At 45.1% G+C, this 21,124-nt stretch overlaps 1 protein-coding gene across 4 annotated transcripts in view; it reads left to right on the top strand.

The window, feature by feature from the left end:
- Positions 1-13,963, top strand: part of ech1 (enoyl CoA hydratase 1, peroxisomal) — a 48,192-nt gene extending 34,229 nt beyond the window's left edge. For all 4 annotated transcript variants that reach the window (XM_069908659.1, XM_069908660.1, XM_069908658.1 and 1 more), the window contains exons 6-10: positions 870-934; positions 4,089-4,159; positions 5,583-5,654; positions 6,706-6,856; positions 11,210-13,963. In XM_069908659.1, coding sequence (XP_069764760.1) covers positions 870-934; positions 4,089-4,159; positions 5,583-5,654; positions 6,706-6,856; positions 11,210-11,314 — 464 coding nt within the window. In that variant the 3' untranslated portion in view covers positions 11,315-13,963. The remainder of the gene's footprint in view (positions 1-869; positions 935-4,088; positions 4,160-5,582; positions 5,655-6,705; positions 6,857-11,209) is intronic.
- Positions 13,964-21,124: the final 7,161 nt, after the last annotated feature.

The following is a 21,124-nucleotide window of genomic DNA, read 5'->3' as shown; positions in this document are numbered from 1 at the left end:
TCTGCCACTGTTTGGTTTTCTCCTTTCCTGAATTCTTGCAGCAATTCCAGGAACATGGGTCACAGAAAATAGCAAATATAGCCAGGTCCAGCACAGATTTTGACCTCGCATCCAGTAAAGGCAGCCAACATCATAAAGGACCCCCATCAACCTGGTCATAACTGCTTCTCATTGCTCCCTTCAGGCAGAAGGTCCAGAGGCACCTCCAGGTTCTCTTCCAACAACTATCTTGTTGCACCTATCATGGGCTGCTCTGACACCACAAAATGAATACACAATTGCAGGTCACTTTTATTTTTGCCCTAGGATTGTTGTGAGTATTAATTAACTCTCATCTTTTTAAATATACTCTGACCATTGTCAACATACCTTCACCCCAAAGTTTGCGAACCTTCTGGCCAAGGACACTGGGTCCTTACAACCTCCGCACTAAGCCCTTTCTTCATTCCAGGGCAGCCCCTTTATCCGGACGCATGTGTCACCCGTCTTCACACATGAAAACAACTCAGTATCTGCTGTGCCAGTGGCTCAAGTGTATCTCCATGCCCAATAGGCAGTGGGTGCAGTAGCCTCACCATTGCCCTTGGAATCGCACAGGAGACGGCAGACGCTGGACTCTGAAGACCCACTTTGCTGGAGGAACTCAGCATGTCAAGCTGTGTCAGTAGGTGAGAAAGGATGGCTGATCTCCCACAGATGGCTCTTGACCTCCCGAGTTCGTCTAGCAGATAGTGTTCAAATTTTGTTCTTGATGTTCTTCCAAATCTGTACAGTTGCAAGGAGTGTCTTGGTGCCCAAAGGAGGCCATTCTTGAAATAATGTCCAGTGGGCAATGTGTCCCTTCACTTCCCTCTCTCTCTCCTTCCCAGGGGTAGATCTGATCACAGCCTGTGATGTTCGACTCTGTTCACAAGATGCCTGGTTCCAAGTGAAGGTGAGAGTGGCTGTTTGGTGAGTTCCATTCCTGGCAGGGGTTCTCTGATGTGGAATCTTGGAGAGGAACTTTGTTCCTGTCAGGATTAAAGGCAAAGTTTACAGGCATAGGGAACCTTGGTTATTGAATAATATTGAAGATCTGATTAAGAAGAAGAAAGAGGTGTAGGCAAGAGGTAGCAAATGAAGTACTTGAGTATAAAAAATGTAGTCGATAACTGAAGAGGGAAATCAGAAAGGCTAAAAGAAAAGAGGTTGCTTTGACAAACAATGTGAAGGAAAATCCTCTGGGCTTCTGCAGGTATATTACGAGGAAAAGGATAGCAAGGGACAAAATTGTTCTCTTGAAGATCAGAGAGGACAGCTATGTATGGAGCCCGAAGAAATCAGGGAGATCTTAAATGAGTTTTTTGAATCTCTATTAAGGAAACTGGCATGGGATCTATCAAAGTGAGGCAAACAAGCAGTGAGACCATGGAACCTACACAGATGAAAGAGGAGGAGGTGCCTGATGTCCTAAGGCAAATAAGGGTGGATACATCCTCAGGTGTTCCCTCAGACTTTGGAGGAGACTAGTATACATATTGCAGGGCCCCGGCAGAGATATTTCAAAACATCCTTAGCCACGGGATTGGTGCCAGAGGATTAACGATAACTAACATTGCTCTGTGTTTAAAAAAGGCTCTAAGGATAGCCTGGGAAATTATAGGTTATGAGCCTGACATCAGTAGTGAGTAAGTTATTGGAAGGGGAAGATACTCAAAAAGATCAAACATGCAAGTATTTGGATTGCCAGGGACTGATTAGGAAAAGTCAACATGGTTTTGTGCTTGGAAAATTGTGTTTAACCTATCTTATAGTTTTTTTGAAGAGGTCACCAGGAAAGTTGATGAAGGCAAGGCCTTGGATGTTGTCTACATGGACTTTAGAAAGGCCTTTGACAAGGGAGGTTAGTCAGGAAGATTCTGTCGCTGGGTGTTCAAGGCGAAGCAATAAATTGGATTAGACATTGGCTGTACCGGAGAAGCCAGAGAGTGGTGGTGGATGATGGCCTCTCTGACTGGAGACCTGTGACGAGTTGTATGCCTCAAGGACTGATGCTGGGTCAACTGTTGTTTGCCATCTATATCAATGATCCGGATGATAATGTGGTAAATTGGATCATTTGCAGACGAAGCCACTTTAGTTGCCCATTCAGAGTCAGCTCTTCAGCGCTTGACGTCCTGTTTTGCGGAAACTGCCAAAATGTTTGGCCTGGAAGTCAGCCTGAAGAAAACTGAGGTCCTCCATCAGCCAGCTCCCCACCATGACTACCAGCCCCCCCACATCTCCATCAGGCACACAAACTCAAAACGGTCAACCAGTTTACCTATCTCGGCTGCACCATTTCATCGGATGCAAGGATCGACAATGAGATAGACAACAGACTTGCCAAGGCAAATAGCGCCTTTGGAAGACTACACAAAAGAGTCTGGAAAAACAACCAACTGAAAAACCTCACAAAGATTAGCATATACAGAGCCGTTGTCATACCCACACTCCTGTTCGGCTCCGAATCATGGGTCCTCTACCGGCATCACCTACGGCTCCTAGAACACTTCCACCAGCGTTGTCTTCGCTCCATCCTCAACATTCATTGGAGCGACTTCATCTCCAACATCGAAGTACTCGAGATGGCAGAGGCCGAGAGCATCGAATCCACGCTGCTGAAGATCCAACTGCGCTGGGTAGGTCACGTCTCCAGAATGGAGGACCATCGCCTTCCCAAGATCGTGTTATATGGCGAGCTCTCCAGTGGCCACCGTGACAGAGGTGCACCAAAGAAGAGGTACAAGGACTGGCTAAAGAAATCTCTTGGTGCCTGCCACATTGACAACCGCCAGTGGGCTGATATCGCCTCAAACCATGCATCTTGGCGCCTCACAGTTCGGTGGGCAGCAACCTCCTTTGAAGAAGACCGCAGAGCCCACCTCACTGACAAAAGACAAAGGAGGAAAAACCCAACACCCAACCCCAACCAACCAATTTTTCCCTTGCCACCGCTGCAACCGTGTCTGCCTGTCCCGCATCGGACTTGTCAGCCACAAACGAGCCTGCAGCTGACGTGGACATTATCCCTCCATAAATCTTCATTCGCGAAGCCAAGCCAAAGAAGAAATTGGATCATCAAGTTTGCAGATGACACTAAGAATGAAGGTGTAGTCGACAGCAAGGAAGGTTTTTAAAGGTTGCAGAGGGATCTGGACGAGCTGTAAAAATGGGCTGAAAAATGGTAGATGGAATTTCCTGCAGACAAGTGTGAGGCGTTGTATTTTGGAAGGACAAACCAAGGTTGGACATACACAGTAAATGGCAGGGCATTGAGGAGTGCGGTAGAATAGAGGTTTCTGGGAATACAGATACATAATTCCCTGAAAATGGTGTCACAAGTAGATATGGGTATACAGAGCTTTTGGGACATTGGAGTTCATAAATCAAAGTTTTGGGTTTAAGTGGAGCTAGATTTGGAGTATTGTGTGCAAATTTGGTCACCTAACTAAGATAACCATAAGGTTGAAAGAATTCAGAGAAAATTTACTAGGATGTTGCCTGGACTTCAGGAACTGAGTTACAGGGAAAGGTTAAATAGGTTAGGACTTTATTCCCTGAAGTGTAGAAGAATGAGGGGAACTGGCTCATGGGAACCAGGTATTGGAGCTGGGATTCGAGAGGGTGCCGAGGGCAATAAGAGCTCCCGAAGGGTCACAGGCGCTAAAGGCTTCCTGATTGGAGAATTGCATGTGGAGGTCTGGTTGCCAATGGATCAGACAGGTCTATGTGCTGCAGAGGCTGTATAATCCTCTGAAGGGATTTTCTTCTGCTTCTCTTTCTCTCATACTGTAGGGCATGCCAGACAACACTCATGGTGTCTCTGCCTTACGGCATGCAGATGGAAATTTCATGTACTGTTACCTGACAATAAAGAAATCTTGGTGACAGATGAACTTCATTGAATAAGTTTGAGAGAGGAAAAATGCAACAGAAATTAAAGTTCTGAATGTTGATCAGTTTTTGTGACTTCCCTGTACTTGTAATTTGTTGTGAGGTGTTGTCAAAAGCTTTGTCTACCTCCAGTCCATAAAACATTTAAATCCAATCCTTTTTTTCCTCCACAGGAGGTAGATATCGGAATAGCAGCTGATGTGGGAACTTTGCAGCGACTTCCCAAAGTTATTGGAAATGCCAGGTATTATTAAGCCTCCTGTCAATGCAGTCTGTGCTGCTGTGCCCTCCCGCTGATACTGTTGATACTCTCTCTTTTCTCCTCTGTCCTCTTGCCTCTCTGACACCAAGCCTTCCATAACCAACTGACCCTTTCTTTTCTGCGCTCGGTAAGAAAATAATGAGGCTAATTTGTTTTAATTTTCACATTTTAGTTTGTGTAAAACTATTACCAAAATCACATTGCATTCAGAGCAACGTCTGCATATACTGTGGTTCCTGCTCCATGGAACTAACCTCCCGATCCATCTTATCAATCATTATCAGTGAAACCTTCGGTTCCTTTTTCTCTAATTACTCAGCTTGTTTCCTATCCACTGTGTAAACGGCCCCGCTTCTCCCCACCTTCTGTTTCCTCAATTCCTTCTTGGATTTCCTGGCTGGCAACATCAGCAAGAATCTGAGGTTTTACCTGCATCCCTCCAAGTCCCAGAAAACTGAGGCAGGTTTCAAATTTTACCCTTTTGGAAAGTCAATGAAGATAGACAGACTGGGCAGGATCCACCATTCAGCGTACGCCCATTTCAGAAAACTTTGCTTTCATGTTTGTCATTAAGGATTGAAAAATTGCTTTTTAAAGCAATCTGTTCGGTAAAGGATAAACATTTACTCGATTCTAGTTTTGTCAGAACCCATTTTCTTGAGCTGATTCATCCAATTGATATCAAGTTGCATTCCCCTTCAAACTTAGCAGTTGTGACAAGCGACCATTCTGTTCCTTTGCTTGAACATCCACAAATGTATCGCAGTCCTCTGTCTGATGTTTATAAATCCCATTTTGCCAATCTTGTGAGTTTATCCCACCACCTTTTTTCATCGGTTAGCATAGCGCATGGGTGGCCAAACTACTTTAGCCCGTTGCCCATTTTTAAGTGGCCCGTTGGATCATAGTCGCTAACCATAAGTTGCACTTCATGTACATTGCACTTCTTAGTTTGAACAGTAGATGTTGCTACATAATTAAATAAATAGACAATGCTTCTTGCAGTGTAATTGGTTGGAAATGGTTGGGCTTAATATTGTTTGTCCTGTGACTCCTCATACTTTTTTGTATGTGGCCCTCAACCAGAAAAGTTTAGCCACCCCAGCATAGCGGTTACAGTGTTACAGTGCCAGCGACTTGGGTTGGAGTCTGCTACTGTCTGGTTGTCAATCCATAGCTCTTGGCAGCACTGGCAAAGCAATTGGTGATCTCCCGTGAGTCTTCGAGAGAGTGGGCAACCAGCAAAATGTAGCTTTTGCTCCACAATGTCCTTGGCTTTTGTTCTTGCTCGGTCTTGCAAGGCCCTCAGAGTTATCTGATGGCTCTTTAATACTTTCACCTGCATTGTAGTGTGGGGAGGGTTGGTACAACATATAATTAATTCTCTGTGTTCTTCCGCTTGTAGCCTTGTGAGTGAACTTGTGTACACAGCGAGAAAGATGATGGCAGATGAAGCTGTGCGCTGTGGACTAATGAGGTAATCCACCTGCATTTATCTTGCATCTGATCCCTTGAGAATTGTGACTGATTTGTTACTGGGGCACTGAGTTATAGAATGAAGAAGTCAGCTCCATCTCATCACGACCTCGTTGACTGACGCTGCTGCAGGTTGAATCCCCAGACCTGAACCACATCGTTACCCGCTGTATTGTTCTGCTTGGTTCCCTGGCAGCTCTCACAGCTCAAAACGATTGTAGATTCAGGATCCTTCCCCAGTGTCTTAGGCTGCAATACCAAGGGAGTGCTGCATCAACAGAAGTGCTGTTGGTTGAAAGGAGCCACTTGTTTCCCTATCGGGGTTGCAGAAGGACGCACTCCACTGTTTTAGAGGTTAAAAAAAAAGATCATGGCCAAAATCTGTCCCTGAGGCAGTAGATGATCTGGTGATTATAGAACATAGAACATTACAGCCCCATGATGTTGTGCTGGCCCATGTAAACCTACTCCATAACAATCTAACCTTTCCCTCCCTCACACCCACAACCCTCTATTTTTCTTACATCCAGGTACCTGTCTAAGAGTCTTTTAAATGTCCCCATTGTACAAGCTCCCACCTCCAGCATTCCAGGTCTCCTGAACTTTCCTCCAAAAACCTTAAACAGATGTCCTTAAGGCACTGACTTCCACCTTATCTAAGCCCCTCATAATCTTGTAGACCTCTATTAAATCACCTCATCCTCTGTCATTTCAAAGAGAAAAGCCCTAGCTGTGTCAACCTTGCATAATAAGACATATTTTCCAATCCAGGCAGCATCCCAATAAATCTCCACTGTCCCCTCTCCAAACCATCCTTCCTGTAACGAGGCGACCAGAACTGAACATTTTCGTTGCTTCACCGTAATTCCATGAGCTTCATCAAATCTATCTCCTCTTCCTGGCTAGGTAGGCATTGAGGTTTAGGGTAGTGGTCTCTGTTGCTCCCCCACCCCTACCCCATCTCTTTCAGTATAATAATGGGCACTGGAGGATCCTGGCCTGCATATCCATGTCCATTATCACAAGCTCCATTTCCCTCTTTTCGTCCAAAGCCGAATTTTCCAAGACAAAGCAGACCTGATGGAAGGTACCTTTGACATGGCAGCTGAGATTGCCAGCAAGAGCCCCGTGGCGGTTCAGGGAACGAAGCTGAACATGATTTACTCCAGGGACCACTCTGTCAAAGAAGGCCTGGACTATATGGTGAGTACAAGTCCATGCTTGAGGTTGCCTCGTCAACACCCTCTACTCTCCCCTACTTCTTGTCTGACATAAGCTTATGCGCCATTGGGCATCACAACGACATTCCAGTAGCAAATAATGCTGCAATCACCACAAATTAGGCAATTCTGCTCAATAATTTGGGTTGCTAGGTAAAATCTCTGCAGGGGGCTGACCATGTGACTCAAATGTGCCTTTTTGTAAACTTTATATTTGGAATGTGAACAAAATTCGCAAATATTTACGAACACAGTGGAAGCCACTTCTGGCTCTCAATTACACCATCCTGTTAGTTTTGGAAGGTCAGAGGAAACCCCATGCAGTCTCAGGGAGAACGTACTAACTCATTATAGACTTCTCCGGTTTAGATCTGTTAGATCACTCCCGTTCTCCCTCTCTTCCCCACTCCTTTTCTCCAGCTCTCCATCCTCTTCCTGCTCCATTCAGAGCAATGACCCTTCCCCCATTTTCTCTTGTGCCCTCCCTCCCTACCTATTACCTCCTGCCTGTGGGATGTGTTCCTCCCCCTGCCCCTCCCCTCCACCGTTTTATTCAGGTGCCCGCCCATATTTTGCTCATACCTTGATAAAAGGCTCATTATAGACAGCGCCGGTTTTCCCTGGGGGCTCTGGTTTCCTCCCACCATTAGAAATGTACTGGGGGTTATAGGTTAATTGAGTGTAATTGGACGGCACGGGTTCGTAGGCGGAAAGGACCTGTAGCCTTGCTATATGTCTAAAGAAAATTATAAAATACTGGCTTTTCTGCCACTTTTTGTTATTTTTTTCCTCCATTTTCACTTGCTTTATCCCAAAATTCTCTTTGCCTGCTTTTATGATCTCATCTCAACTCCATTTTTTTCCCTCCCTGGTCTAGGTTCTCCCCACCTGCATCCGCAATACCTCACATGACCTCCTTCTCTTCAATACCTTCCAATTCCTTGAACGTCCGCCTCCACCACCATCAACTCAGCCCTCATTTTCACTATGGACATCCAATCTCTCCCTGCATCTGCATCCTCCCAAACTGAAGGTATCAAAGACCTTCATTTCTCTCTTAACAGATCCAACTAGTCTTTATTCTGATGCCTACCTGTTACTTCCTTATTCCATGAAGAGCTCAGGCCTGAAATGTCGGTAATATATCTTTACCTCCGATGGACACTGTGAGACCAGCCGAGTTCCTCCAGCATTTCTGTGTGTTTTTACTACAATCACAGCGTCTGCTGACTTTCATGTTTCACCCTGTCTCCTCCACCCGGCAGAACTAGTCCTCACTTCCTCCAAGTCAAAGGGGTAACTGCATGGGTCCTAGCTACACCTGCCTGTTTGTGGCCTTTGTGGAGCGATCCATGCTACAAGCCTACACGGGCAAGGCCCTTCAACTCTTCTTCCATTACATTGATGACTACATTGGGGCTGCCTCATGCACCCTTGATGAGCTTGTCAACTTTATTCTCTTTCAACTTGACATCAATTTCACTTGGTCCATCCCCAGCGACACTCTCCCTTGATCTCTCTGTCTCCATCTCAGGAGAAAAACTTTCTACAGACATTTTCTACAAATCTACCAACTCCCATAACAACCTCAACTAGAATTCTTCACACCCAGTCCCCTGTAAAGATTCTATTCCTTTCTCTCAATTCATCTGTCTCCATCACATCTGCTCCCAAGTTGAGGTCCCATTCCAGATCATCCGAGATGTCCTTCTTTAAAAATAAACATGGCTTCCCCTCCACCACCATCAACTCAGCCCTCACCCACATCTCCTCTATTTCCCTGCCCCCACTCCACTCCTAAACCCAACAAGAACAGGGTTTCCCTTGACCTCACTTACCAACCCACCAGCCTGTACATTCAACATGTTATCCTCTGCCATTTCCATCACCAACAACACCAGACACACCTTCTCTCCTCCTCTCTCCGCCTTCCATTGGGACCGCTCCCTCCGCGACACCTCATCCACTCATCCCTCCCCACCAATTTTCCCCCTTGGCACCTTCCCCTCTGACTGCAGGAAGTGCCACACTTGCACCTACACCTCCTTCCTCACCACTATTCGGGGCCCTAAACAGTCCTTACAAGTGAAGCAACACTTCACATGTGAGACTGTGGGAGTTATCTACTGCATCCGGTGCTCCCATTGTGTGCTTCTCTACATTTGGGAGACTGGTCGCAGACTGGGAGATTCCTTCACTGAGCAGCTTTGCTCTGTCCACATCTATGACAAGGATCTCCCAATGGCAAGCTATTTCATTTCTGAGTCCCATTCCTGTGTGGACATGTCTGTCTATGGCCTCATGCACAGCTAAACCAGTGCCACCTGTAAAATGGAGGAGCAACACCTCGTAATCTCTCTGCACACTTTCCAACCAGATAGCATTAACATCGACTTCTCCGGTTTAGATCTGTTAGATCACTCCCGTTCTCCCTCTCTTCCCCACTCCTTTTCTCCAGCTCTCCATCCTCTTCCTGCTCCATTCAGAGCAATGACCCTTCCCCCATTTTCTCTTGTGCCCTCCCTCCCTACCTATTACCTCCTGCCTGTGGGATGTGTTCCTCCCCCTGCCCCTCCCCTCCACCGTTTTATTCAGGTGCCCGCCCATATTTTGCTCATACCTTGATAAAAGGCTCAACCCCGAAACGTTAGTTATGTACCTTTATCGTTCTTTTATAAAGGGCACCGTTTGACCTGATGAGTTTCTCCAGTGTTGTGTTTTATTTCACCCATAGTGTTTGCAGACTTTTGTGTTTCACTTCATTGTCACTTTCTTCCTTTATACGTGGTTCTCCTATGTCATCTGTCTTCAGATACAAGACAAAGAAAAGCCACCTTAGTGATATAAAACGGCAGCATGTTTGTGTCATTGTTAGCACAACGCGATTACAGGTTGGAATCCGGTGCTGTCTATAAGGAGTTTGTACACTCTCACTGTGTCTGCGTGGGTTACTCCCATGCTCCAAAGATGCACAGGAAGAGAAGGTTATTTGGTCACATTGTATAATTCAGCGCTTGACGTCCTGCTTTGCGGAAACTGCCAAAATGTTTGGCCTGGAAGTCAACCTGAAGAAAACTGAGGTCCTCCATCAGCCAGCTCCCCACCATGACTACCAGCCCCCCCACATCTCCATCGGGCACACAAAACTCAAAACGGTCAACCAGTTTACCTATCTCGGCTGCACCATTTCATCAGATGCAAGGATCGACAATGAGATAGACAACAGACTCGCCAAGGCAAATAGCGCCTTTGGAAGACTACACAAAAGAGTCTGGAAAAACAACCAACTGAAAAACCTCACAAAGATAAGCGTATACAGAGCCGTTGTCATACCCACACTCCTGTTCGGCTCCGAATCATGGGTCATCTACCGGCACCACCTACGGCTCCTAGAACGCTTCCACCAGCGTTGTCTCCGCTCCATCCTCAACATCCATTGGAGCGCTTACACCCCTAACGTCGAAGTACTCGAGATGGCAGAGGTCGACAGCATCGAGTCCACGCTGCTGAAGATCCAGCTGCGCTGGATGGGTCACGTCTCCAGAATGGAGGACCATCGCCTTCCCAAGATCGTGTTATATGGCGAGCTCTCCACTGGCCACCGTGACAGAGGTGCACCAAAGAAAAGGTACAAGGACTGCCTAAAGAAATCTCTTGGTGCCTGCCACATTGACCACCGCCAGTGGGCTGATAACGCCTCAAACCGTGCATCTTGGCGCCTCACAGTTTGGCGGGCAGCAACCTCCTTTGAAGAAGACCGCAGAGCCCACCTCACTGACAAAAGGCAAAGGAGGAAAAACCCAACACCCAACCCCAACCAACCAATTTTCCCTTGCAACCGCTGCAATCGTGTCTGCCTGTCCCGCATCGGACTTGTCAGCCACAAACGAGCCTGCAGCTGACGTGGACTTTTTACCCCCTCCATAAATCTTCGTCCGCGAAGCCAAGCCAAAGAAGAAAGATAATTAGACAGTACGGGCTCATGAACCCAGAAGGGACTGTTACCTTGTGATCCTCTAAATTTAGATCAGCCATGATCGTATTGAATGGCGGAGCAGGCTCGATGGGCCATTTTTGGCCTACTCCTGTTCCTACTTCCTATGTTCCTAATATCTATATCTATTTACCTGTATATCCAGCTCTGTAGATATCGAGAAATAGATATTATGGATTAATCCATATCTATAGTAATGATAATTATGGGGTTTATTTTACACTCTTGTGAGGTGTGCCAACTTCTAAGCTTTATAAATAAATAAGAGTTCCTGTGCCACACAACCTCTAGTTCCTGTGCCACACATCACAGATTAACGAAGACCTCCTTACTTCCCTGCAGGCCACGTGGAACATGTCGATGCTTCAAACGGAGGACATCATTAAGTCGGCTCAAGCTGCAATGGAGAAGAAGTCTCCCAGAGATATAACTTACTCTAAGCTCTGATGGGACCAAATTTCTCATTATCTCCAGTTGTCTTCTCTCCCATCCTGCACTATAATCTTTCTGCTCTGACAAATATTATTTTAGAGAATTATTTACCAAAAAATCTCTTGTAATTAAATAGTCCATTGGTTCATTCTTTGACTGGCACTAACTACTTCAAGATTGTGATTACTGTTCTATCACAGGGATTGTGTAAAACTCTGTTTAACAAAGAAAATGTTTGAAGCCCAGCCCACTTTGTTGCTCTGTGAAATAGATATCTGCTTGGTATGTCTTTGTAGTTTGTGGAAGTTGGTCTGAATGTTGGGTTTAAAATCAATGCTGGAGAAACTCAGCAGACCAAACAGTGTGCTTTATATCGTAAAGATCACCCACATTTCGGGCTTGAGCCTTTCATCAAGGCATCATCAACTCATACCTTGATGAAGGGCTCAGGCCTGAAACGTTGTTTATGTATCTTTATTTTTGCTATATAAAGGACACTGTTTGATCTATTGAGTTTCTCCAGCATTTTTTTTGCTTCAACCCCAATGTCTGCAGACTTTTGATTTTACTATATGTTGAGTTTCCTTCACTGTGACTTTGCAAACAGCATTTCATTGGGCTGTTGGTCGCAGCGGGGTGACCTGAGATAATCAAATGCCAGAGCGTGGGGTGACAAAATTAGAGGGTATGCACACGCCTTTACCACAAGGATTGAACTTGACTTTGCAGAACAAAGTTGAGTTTTGTGTGATCCCTTTGCTGAGTATTTTCAGATCACCCAACAACTGCCCTGACACAGAATCAGTCATCAGTCAACGAGGTTTTGCTTCTTTGAAGGTTCTTTCATGCACCAGGTGAAACGTCTTGTTTTCCTAGAACACCGGACAACAAATTTTCTCAAAAGATTTGCTTCTTGAAAATATATTGGGGATTATGATTAACAACTTCAAGCTGAACACAAAGATCATTTCAGATTTGCTGTATCACGTAGGAAGTTGGAGATACATTAAATTAACTTTTATTGAATTTAGCAGGTTTAATCGAATAGTGACACTAATACATTGCATTAGTTCAACTGACCTAAAAATGTTTTGCCACTGATTTTTGTTTGGATAGCATCTGATGCCTCTCATATTAGTGTCCAACAATAGTTGCCCAGCATTGATGGATTCCAGTTACCTGATACTGCTTTTCCATAGTCACAATGTCTTCGTGAAAACTTTCCCTGTGTTCATCACTGACTGCACCAATATCAGCAGGGAAGAAGTCCAAGGCGAATGCAGAAAATTAATTTTCATGGATGTGCTCTTCATGGATTTGTATGCTTGAAACATCAGTCAGCTGGATGAATCACAAAATTAGGTTATATCTAAAAATAGAAATGGTATGTGATAGGAAAATGTAGCCCAAAATCCATAAAATATATCCAAGTGTTCAGGAAGCAAAATTTTCTTTGTCCAGTGTAATGGGAGCAAGTTGACTGCTGGTTGTGGCCAGTGCAGTCCCTCCCCACCACAAAGACTAATAGAAATAACACGAGAGGGTTCCCCTTGCCCTACTGAGCCCGTGCCAACCATCAAACACTCGTCACTGATAGTCCTCCTAGAAGGAACAAATGATTGCATGGGCCACAACACAGCAGGAGGAGCACAAAGGTTCCTGTTGTTGAGAAATATCTGGTACAGGGGTCCTTGAAGGAATGAGGCATCCTTGCAACAGGAGCTCATCTGCTAGAGGTAGAACTCCTGCCGCAGAAGCACAAACAAGTGGCATAAAGAACCCACTGCCCCCTCCCTCTGTAATTGGATACATGTGGCAGAAAGAGAGCTTGCTATCTAATGGAGAATTCAGCAGACACTGAGCAAAAACACCTGTTAGGAACATCTGGATCCCTGCTCAGGCACAGCTGCATGATGGAAACACGACCTGTTGAATTTCTCAATGCCATTGGAAGAAAGACTCATTTTTCCCAAATGCATAAAGGGGATAGTGTTATGGAAACACTTGGGAAATATCCGATATTCTCAGAGAGATGTTCTTTGTTAAAAACATGATGCACCAGAACTGATGGGGGTAACATAATGGACAAGAGGGGTGTGTTCAGACCAGCATTCCAGTTAATTGTTGCTCCTTGGAAAGGTTCACAAATTGTTGACACTGTGTTTTATATTCATACGAAGATGACAGGTCCTGCAGCTTCCGTCCTGGTTCCAATAATGTCTGCCCTTTTCTGACTTCAGATATCAGAGCATCTTAAAATGATTTTACAATTAATAAAGTATTTTGGAAATGTGGTGAAACATTTGGATGGGATAAAAAAACAATCTTTTAATGCAGGTAAACAAATAGATGCTGGGGTCCAGTGCTGGAAAAACTCAGCCAGTTGACCCAGCATCCACAGGAAATAAAAGACAGTTAATGTTTCAGGCCTGAACTTTTCTTCAAGGTTTCGTGTACTGCAGCACTTAAATGTCTCAGGATTTCTCCCCTCTTTAGGGAAGTATTTGGGGATTTACTCTTTCAAGACAGTGTCGTTGGTTGTCTGTGGAAAGGCAGCAGCCCAGTGTAATGTTGTTTCTTCTTCTTGCCCCCATTGTAATTCTTTGTCTCCTGAGGTTGTAAGCTCTGCTGGTGTGCCACCAAATTAAAAGGTTTTAATTTTAATGAATTGGACTCAATGTTTCTTTAATCAATGTGGGCATTAGAAACAGGTCCACCCTGTTCTCATTGTACTCAAGAAACTAGATGAAATCTAAGCCACAATCATTAGTCCATCCTATCCATGACCTGCAACATCTCTTCATGAAAAGGCCATACATTTGATCTATCTAATTCCTTCAGAGATGTGAACATTCCTTTCCACCCACTGTGCTTGAAATCTGTAACATAAACCTACCACTTTTTCTTCTGTTAATGCACAGCAATGCTGGAGAAACTCAGCAGATCTCTTCTGTATTTTCCATCTTTTCTTGGCCAAAGGCAAATGTGATATTGAAACTATTTCTGGCACCTGCACCTCCTCCCATTCCGTCTCACATAAAGACACTCCCATTTTCCCTGTTTGTCCACCACATCTCTTCCTGGATGAGGCCCTCTTTCTCTAAACATGTGGGTCCAACTCCCCTCCTTCCACCCCCACCCTGCTGTCATATTCTCTCTTGCACTCTTCCCTCCCCCCCCCATATGGACTGAACAAAGATGGAGTTCACCTAGGCCATCAATGCGAGCTGGGGGGTCTCTGATGGTCAGGGAGGATCCATGATCAGTCAAGTCTTCAGGTCATATCAAAGTGGAACATCTCACACTTGTCAAAATTAAACTCCATTGAGCACTTCCTGGTTCACCTACCCAACTGATATAGATCCTGCTATAAATGTAGGCATCCTTTCTCGCTATCCAATTTAACCTCCCCCTCCTGCTGTCAGATGCAGCTGTGGGGCAAGAGCACTAATTGTTGAGGCATCCCTCTGCTTCATTATACAAATCGCTGTGTGAACAATGCCTACTTTGACCCTAACAACACTGGAGATTTGTGCAGTATTTCTATCTGCCCACAGGATGATCATTTATTTCTGAATGTGAGGACATTAGGTGTTCATCAGCAGAGTTGCTCACTCTTTTCCTCGATCCATTTGAGTTTCACCAGCAGTGGATATTTGAAAAACTATATTTTGTCCAGTTATAGAAACATAGAAGATAGGAGCAGGAGTAGGTCATTCGACCCTTCGAGCCTGCTCCGCCATTCAACGAGATCATGGCTGATCTTAAAGTTCAGTACCCCGTCCCCGCCTTCTCTCCGTAACCTTTAATACCCTTATACTGAAGAAATAGATCTAATTCCCTCTTAAATAGATTTAATGAACCTGCCTCTACTGCCCTCTGTGGCAATGAATTCCACAGATTCACCACCCTCTGGGTCAAGAAATTCCTCCTCATCTCGGTCCTAAATGGTTTGCCTTTTATCCTCAAACCATGACCCCGGGTTCTGGATTTTCCCATCCTTGGAAACATCCCTTCTGCATCCACTCTGTCCAGTCCTGCCAGAATTTTATAGGTCTCTATGAAATCCCCTCTCAATCTTCTAAACTCCAGCGAGTACAATCCCAATTTGCGCAATCTTTCCTCATAAGTCATTCCTGCCATTCCAGGTATCAGCCTGGTGAATCGCCTCTGCACTCCCTCCATTGCAAGAACATCCTTCCTTAGATAAGGTGACCAAAACTACACACAATACTCCAGGTGTGGTCTCACCAAGGCCCTGTACAGCTGCAGTAAGGTATCCTTGTTCCTATACTCAAACCCTCTTGATATGAAGGCCAACATACCATTTGCCTTTTTAACCGCCTGCTGTACCTGCATGCTCGCCTTCAGAGATTAGTGTACAAGTACCCCTAGGTCTCTCTGCACTTCCCCATCTCTTAATCTATTGCCATTCAAATAGTAATCTGCCCTCTGGTTTGTATTACCAAAGTGGATAACCTCACATTGATCCACATTGTAGTCCATTTGCCATGTATCTGCCCAGTCCCTCAATTTATCCAAATCACATTGGAGCTTCCTGACCCCCTCTTCCGTGCACACAACCCCTCCTAGCTTAGTGTCATCTGCAAATTTGGAGATATTACATCCAATCCCCTCATCCAGATCATTAATGTAAATTGTGAACAGCTGGGGTCCCAGTACAGATCCCTATGGCACCCCACTGGTCACCGCCTGCCACTCAGAAAATGAGCCATTTATCCCAACTCTCTGACTTCTACCTGCCAGCCAGTTCTCAATCCACATCAATACTTTGCCCCCAATCCCATGAGCCTTGATTTTGGAAGCCAGTCGTTTATGCGGGACCTTATCGAAGGCCTTTTGGAAGTCCAGGTACACCACATCCACTGGCTCTCCCCCATCTATTTTACCTGTCCACCATCTCAAAGAATTCCAATAGATTTGTCAAGCACGATTTACCTTTTGTAAATCCATGTTGACTCCGTCCGATCCCTTCTCTGCTAGTCATATGCTCCGCTATTACATCTTTAATAATGGATTCCATCATTTTGCCCACTACTGATGTAAGGCTCACTGGCCTATAATTCCCCGCTTTTTCTCTACCCCCCTTTTTAAATAGTGGGGTAACATTAGCTACCCTCCAATCCATGGGTACTGATCCTGAGTCTATCGAGTTCTGGAAAATAATTCTTAAAGCATCTGCTATCTGAATGGCCACTTCTTTAAGTACCCTAGGATGTAGATTATCAGGCCCTTGGGATTTATCTGCCTTCAATCCCATCAATTTCCCCAAGACCATGTCCTTAGAGATACTGATTTCTTTCAGTTCCTCCCTTGCATTAGTCTCTATGTTTCCCAACAATTGTATCCTCTCTTGTAAAAACAGAACTAAAGTAAGAATTTAATTGGTCTGCCATTTCCTTATTCCCCATTATATATTCCCCTGATTCCGACTGCAAGGGACCTACTCTGGATTTCACCAATCTTTTCCTCTTGACATATTTATAAAAGCTTTTGCAGTCGGTTTTTATATTTGCCGCAAGCTTACTTTCGTAATTTATTTTTGCTCTCTTGATTAATCCCTTTGTCCTCCTTTGGTGCATCTTGAACTGCTCCCAGTCTTCGGTTGTGGTACTTTTTTTGGCCAATTGATATGCTCTCTCTTTGGACCTAATGCTGTCTCTAATTTCCCTTGTTATCCACGGTTGAGTCACCTTTTTTGGTTTATTTTTATGCCAAACCGGTATAAACGATTTTTGCAATTTCTCCATTAGATCTGTGAATGCTTTCCATTGTCTATCCACAGTCAACTCCTCCATAAACACCACCCAATCAATCTTACTCAACTCCCGTCTCATACCATCATAATTCCCTTTATTTAAATTCAGGACCTTAGTCTCGGTTTTAATTTCATCACTCTCCATGTCAAGTGAGAATTCGATCATATTGTGATCGCTCCTACCCAAAGGGCCTCGTACAACAAGATTGTTGATTAGCCCCTTATCATTACATAATACCCAATCTAAAATGGCCTGCTCCCGAGTTGGTTCTTCGACATATTGGTCTAGATAACCGTCCCGTAAACATTCAAGGAATTCCTCCTCCTCAGTATTTTTACTAATTTGGCTAGTCCAATCTATATGCAAATTAAAGTCTCCCATGATGACAGCTGTTCCCTTATTGCATGCTTTTCTAATTTCTCTTTTAATGCCTTCCCTCACCTCTACACTACTATTTGGAGGCCTATATACCACACCCACTAACGTTTTCCACCCCTTGCTATTCCTCAGTTCTACCCATATAGATTCCGCATCTTCCGAGTTGATATCCTTTCTGTCAATCGTGTCAGTCCCTTTTCTCACCATCAATACTACCCCACCCCCTTTGCTTTCTTGCCGATCCCTCCTAAATATCGTATACCCCGGGATGTTAAGTTCCCAGGCTTGTCCAGCCTGTTTCTGTAATCCCAATCAAATCATATTTGTTTATCTCAATATCCACAGCTAATTCATCTACCTTGTTCCGAATGCTTCTTGCATTAAGATATAAAGCCTTCAGATTTGCTTTTTTCACCCTCCTTGGTCTTTCTGATTTTTTACTTTTGCTGCCTAACCTAACTTTTCCTGTTTTATCTTTTCTGTCCTTTGCCCTATCATACAGGTTCCCACCCCCCTGCCAAATTAGTTTAAACCGCACCCGACGGCTGTACCTAACCTAGCTGCCAATATATTGACCCCTTTTGGGTTTAGGTGTAACCCATCCTTCTTGTAGAGGTCATACCTTCCCCAAAAGAGATCCCAATGATCCAAGAAGCCAAAACCCTGTCCTTTACACCAGCCCCTCAGCCACACATTCATTTTTCTTAACCTTCCATTTTTGTCCTCAGTTGCACTTAGCACAGGTAGCAAACCAGAGATCACCACCCTGGCTGACCTATTTCTTAGTTTCTGTCCTAGCTCTCTGTAATCCTTTTTCAGTACTTCCTCCTTCTTTTTATCTATGTCATTGGTACCCACATGTACCAAGACATCAGGCTGTTCACCTTTCCCTTTTAGAATACCCTGGACCCGATTTGAGATATCCCGCACCCTTGCACCAGGGAGGCAGCACACCATGCGGGCATACCTATCTGGCTCACAAAATCTCCTGTCAGTATTTCTGACAATGGAGTCCCCAATGACCACTGCATTCCTCTTTACCTTTTGGTCCACCATGCTAGGCTCAGTGCCAGCGACCTGGTCACTGCTGCCAGCTTCTGTCAGGTCATCTCCCTCTACAGCATCCAACAAAATATACCTGTTACTGAGAGGGATATTCACAGGTGTGCTCTCCATTTTCCTGGTATTTTTCTTCCCTCCCCTGACAGTTACCCACTTACCTGACACATCTGGTCTTGGGTAACTATGTCCCTGAAAGTTGAATCTATCAACTTCTCACTCTCCCTCACCAGCCGTAGGTCCTCAAGTTGTAGCTCCAGTTCCCCAACTCAGTCCTTAAGGAACTGCATCTCGGTGCACCTGACGCAGATGTGGGTATTTGGGAGGGTGGGACTCACCCATGGTTCCCACATCTGACATCCAGTACAAAGCACTAACCCCATAGTCATGACTGAGCTAAAATAATGCCACTTACCTTTCTCCTCGCCTGCTTTTGCCTAAGCCTGTTGAGCCAAAGGCTGGAAGTCCCACTCCTTCAGTGCCCCTCTCACTCAGTGCACCGCTCCTCGCTGGCCGCTCCCTCCCCTTTTACTCCTTTTACTGGCCCCTGTGACCCCTGTGTTACTGTGATTGTGAATCCTTTTGTAGTGACCACTTCAATTAGGTACATCTCATGGAGAATTTGTCCATGAATTTATTACTTTCCTTGGGAACTGGCCCTGGAGTATTATGGAAGAGATCTGAATTTCTCTATATTGCTTTCCTTCTATTTGTCTTGGTTCAGTTGCCCTCAAGTAGAAATTGATAAAATGGATTTCACAGGGTATCTCTGGAAGATGCTATGTATATGTTGTGTGATAATGTGTGTAGAATTCTGTTATTGAATGTTCCATTGTTCTATAGTTTAATGAGAAGTGAAGTGATGGAATCCTTGTTTCTATATTTCCCTTTATGCTTAATTACTTCCTTTAACACAGGGAAAATAATTTTAGTTGTGGGCCACATATCCACAACAGCTGCAGAGCTGCCATTTTTTCTCTAACTGGCCACTTAAAAACAGGCAATAGGCCACTTGGCCCAGGGCCATAGTTTGGCCACCTATGTTTTAGTATTTGCACAAATCTCTCCTCTTTTCCATTGGTGTTTGACCAGCAAAAGTGTGATGTTGCACTGTGTAATTTCCGGAGCCATCCCTGTTGAATAGTAGGACATGAACTGTTCTCAAGGATTGCTGAACATGAAATGGTACAAATACAGAGCCATCAGCACACTTTCCACCACACCTGTCAAAATTTTCCAGGGTTTCTGGTGCCATACCAAATCACCACAAACTCCTGAGGAAGTAGAGGCGCTGATGTGCTTTCTTCACGATGCTTTTAGTGTGTTGGGTTCAGAAAAAACAAATCTGAGATAGTGACTCCCAAGAACTTAAATTTGCTCACCCTCTCCATCTCTGACCACCCAATGATCACTGGACCGTTCACCTCTGATTTTCCCGTCCTGAAGTCAACAATCAGCTCCTTAGTTTTGGAGGGGTTAGGTTGTTGTTGGTGCATCCTTCAGCCATGTTTTCAGACTCCCTCCTGTACGCTGTCTCATCGCCCCTTTGTAAACAACCGTGGTGTTTCCGTGAATTTGGAAACGGTGTCATTGAACCGAGACACACTGTCGTAGATGAATTTGTAGATGGTTTCGTCGAATTGAGACACTGTCGAGGATGAATTTGTAGATGGTGTCGTCGAACCGAGACACTCTGTCGCGGGTGAATTTTAGATGGTGTCGTCAAATTGAGACACACTGTCGCGGGTGAATTTGTAGACGGTGTCGTCGAATTGAGACACACTGTCGTAGATGAATTTGTAGATGGTGTCGTCGAATTGAGACACACTGTCGCGGGTGAATTTGTAGATGGTGTCGTCGAACCGAGACACTCTGTCGCGGGTGAATTTGTAGATGGTGTCGTCGAATTGAGACACACTGTCGCGGGTGAATTTGTAGACGGTGTCGTCGAATTGAGACACACTGTCGCGGGTGAATTTGTAGACGGTGTCGTCAAACCGAGACACACTGTCGTGGGTGTAAAGGGAGTAGAGCCATGGGCTGAGAACGCAGCCCTATGGTGCTCCGGTACTGATGGAAATTAGTCACAAAAACATCTGCATTATTTTCTTCTTTATAATCCTTGTTTTATATGATTTCTTCTGCTGGAAACACCCCAAAAAAATGCACGTGTGTATTTGTTTTCTGTCATCCAGTTCTGGGAACAACCTGTCAGGAATTTTCTTTGATTGACATGATCATGGCACCAACCACAAAGGGCCTTTATGTGGTCGCCCCACAGTTGGAATCCAACCGTCCAATTGCAGTGGAGAGAGGCGGGCCATCACTGCGCACTCTTGCAGCTGATTGGGGCAGCTCCAGATAGCCCATCCACCGCCGCCTGGTGAAACGGTGCACCCAATTGGAGGAAAACGGGAAAGGCTTGAGCATTGCTTTTTCCCATCTCGCTTCGCGGCGCGTGAGTCTAGGCCAATGAGCTGCAGCGACGCAAGAGAGCAGGGATGGGTGGCAGCAGGTTACAAGCTCGCTCACCATTGGCGTTTTGGCGCATTCTGTGCGCCTCGCGACCAATGGGAAGGGCGGAGAGAAAAATGGGTGGCGTGGAGTT

This window comes from Narcine bancroftii, chromosome 13 (assembly GCF_036971445.1).
Source record: "Narcine bancroftii isolate sNarBan1 chromosome 13, sNarBan1.hap1, whole genome shotgun sequence".
Classification (NCBI taxonomy): Eukaryota; Metazoa; Chordata; class Chondrichthyes; order Torpediniformes; family Narcinidae; genus Narcine; species Narcine bancroftii.
The sequence above is the reverse complement of the archived record's forward strand: the minus strand, read 5'-3'. Positions and strand labels throughout refer to the sequence as shown.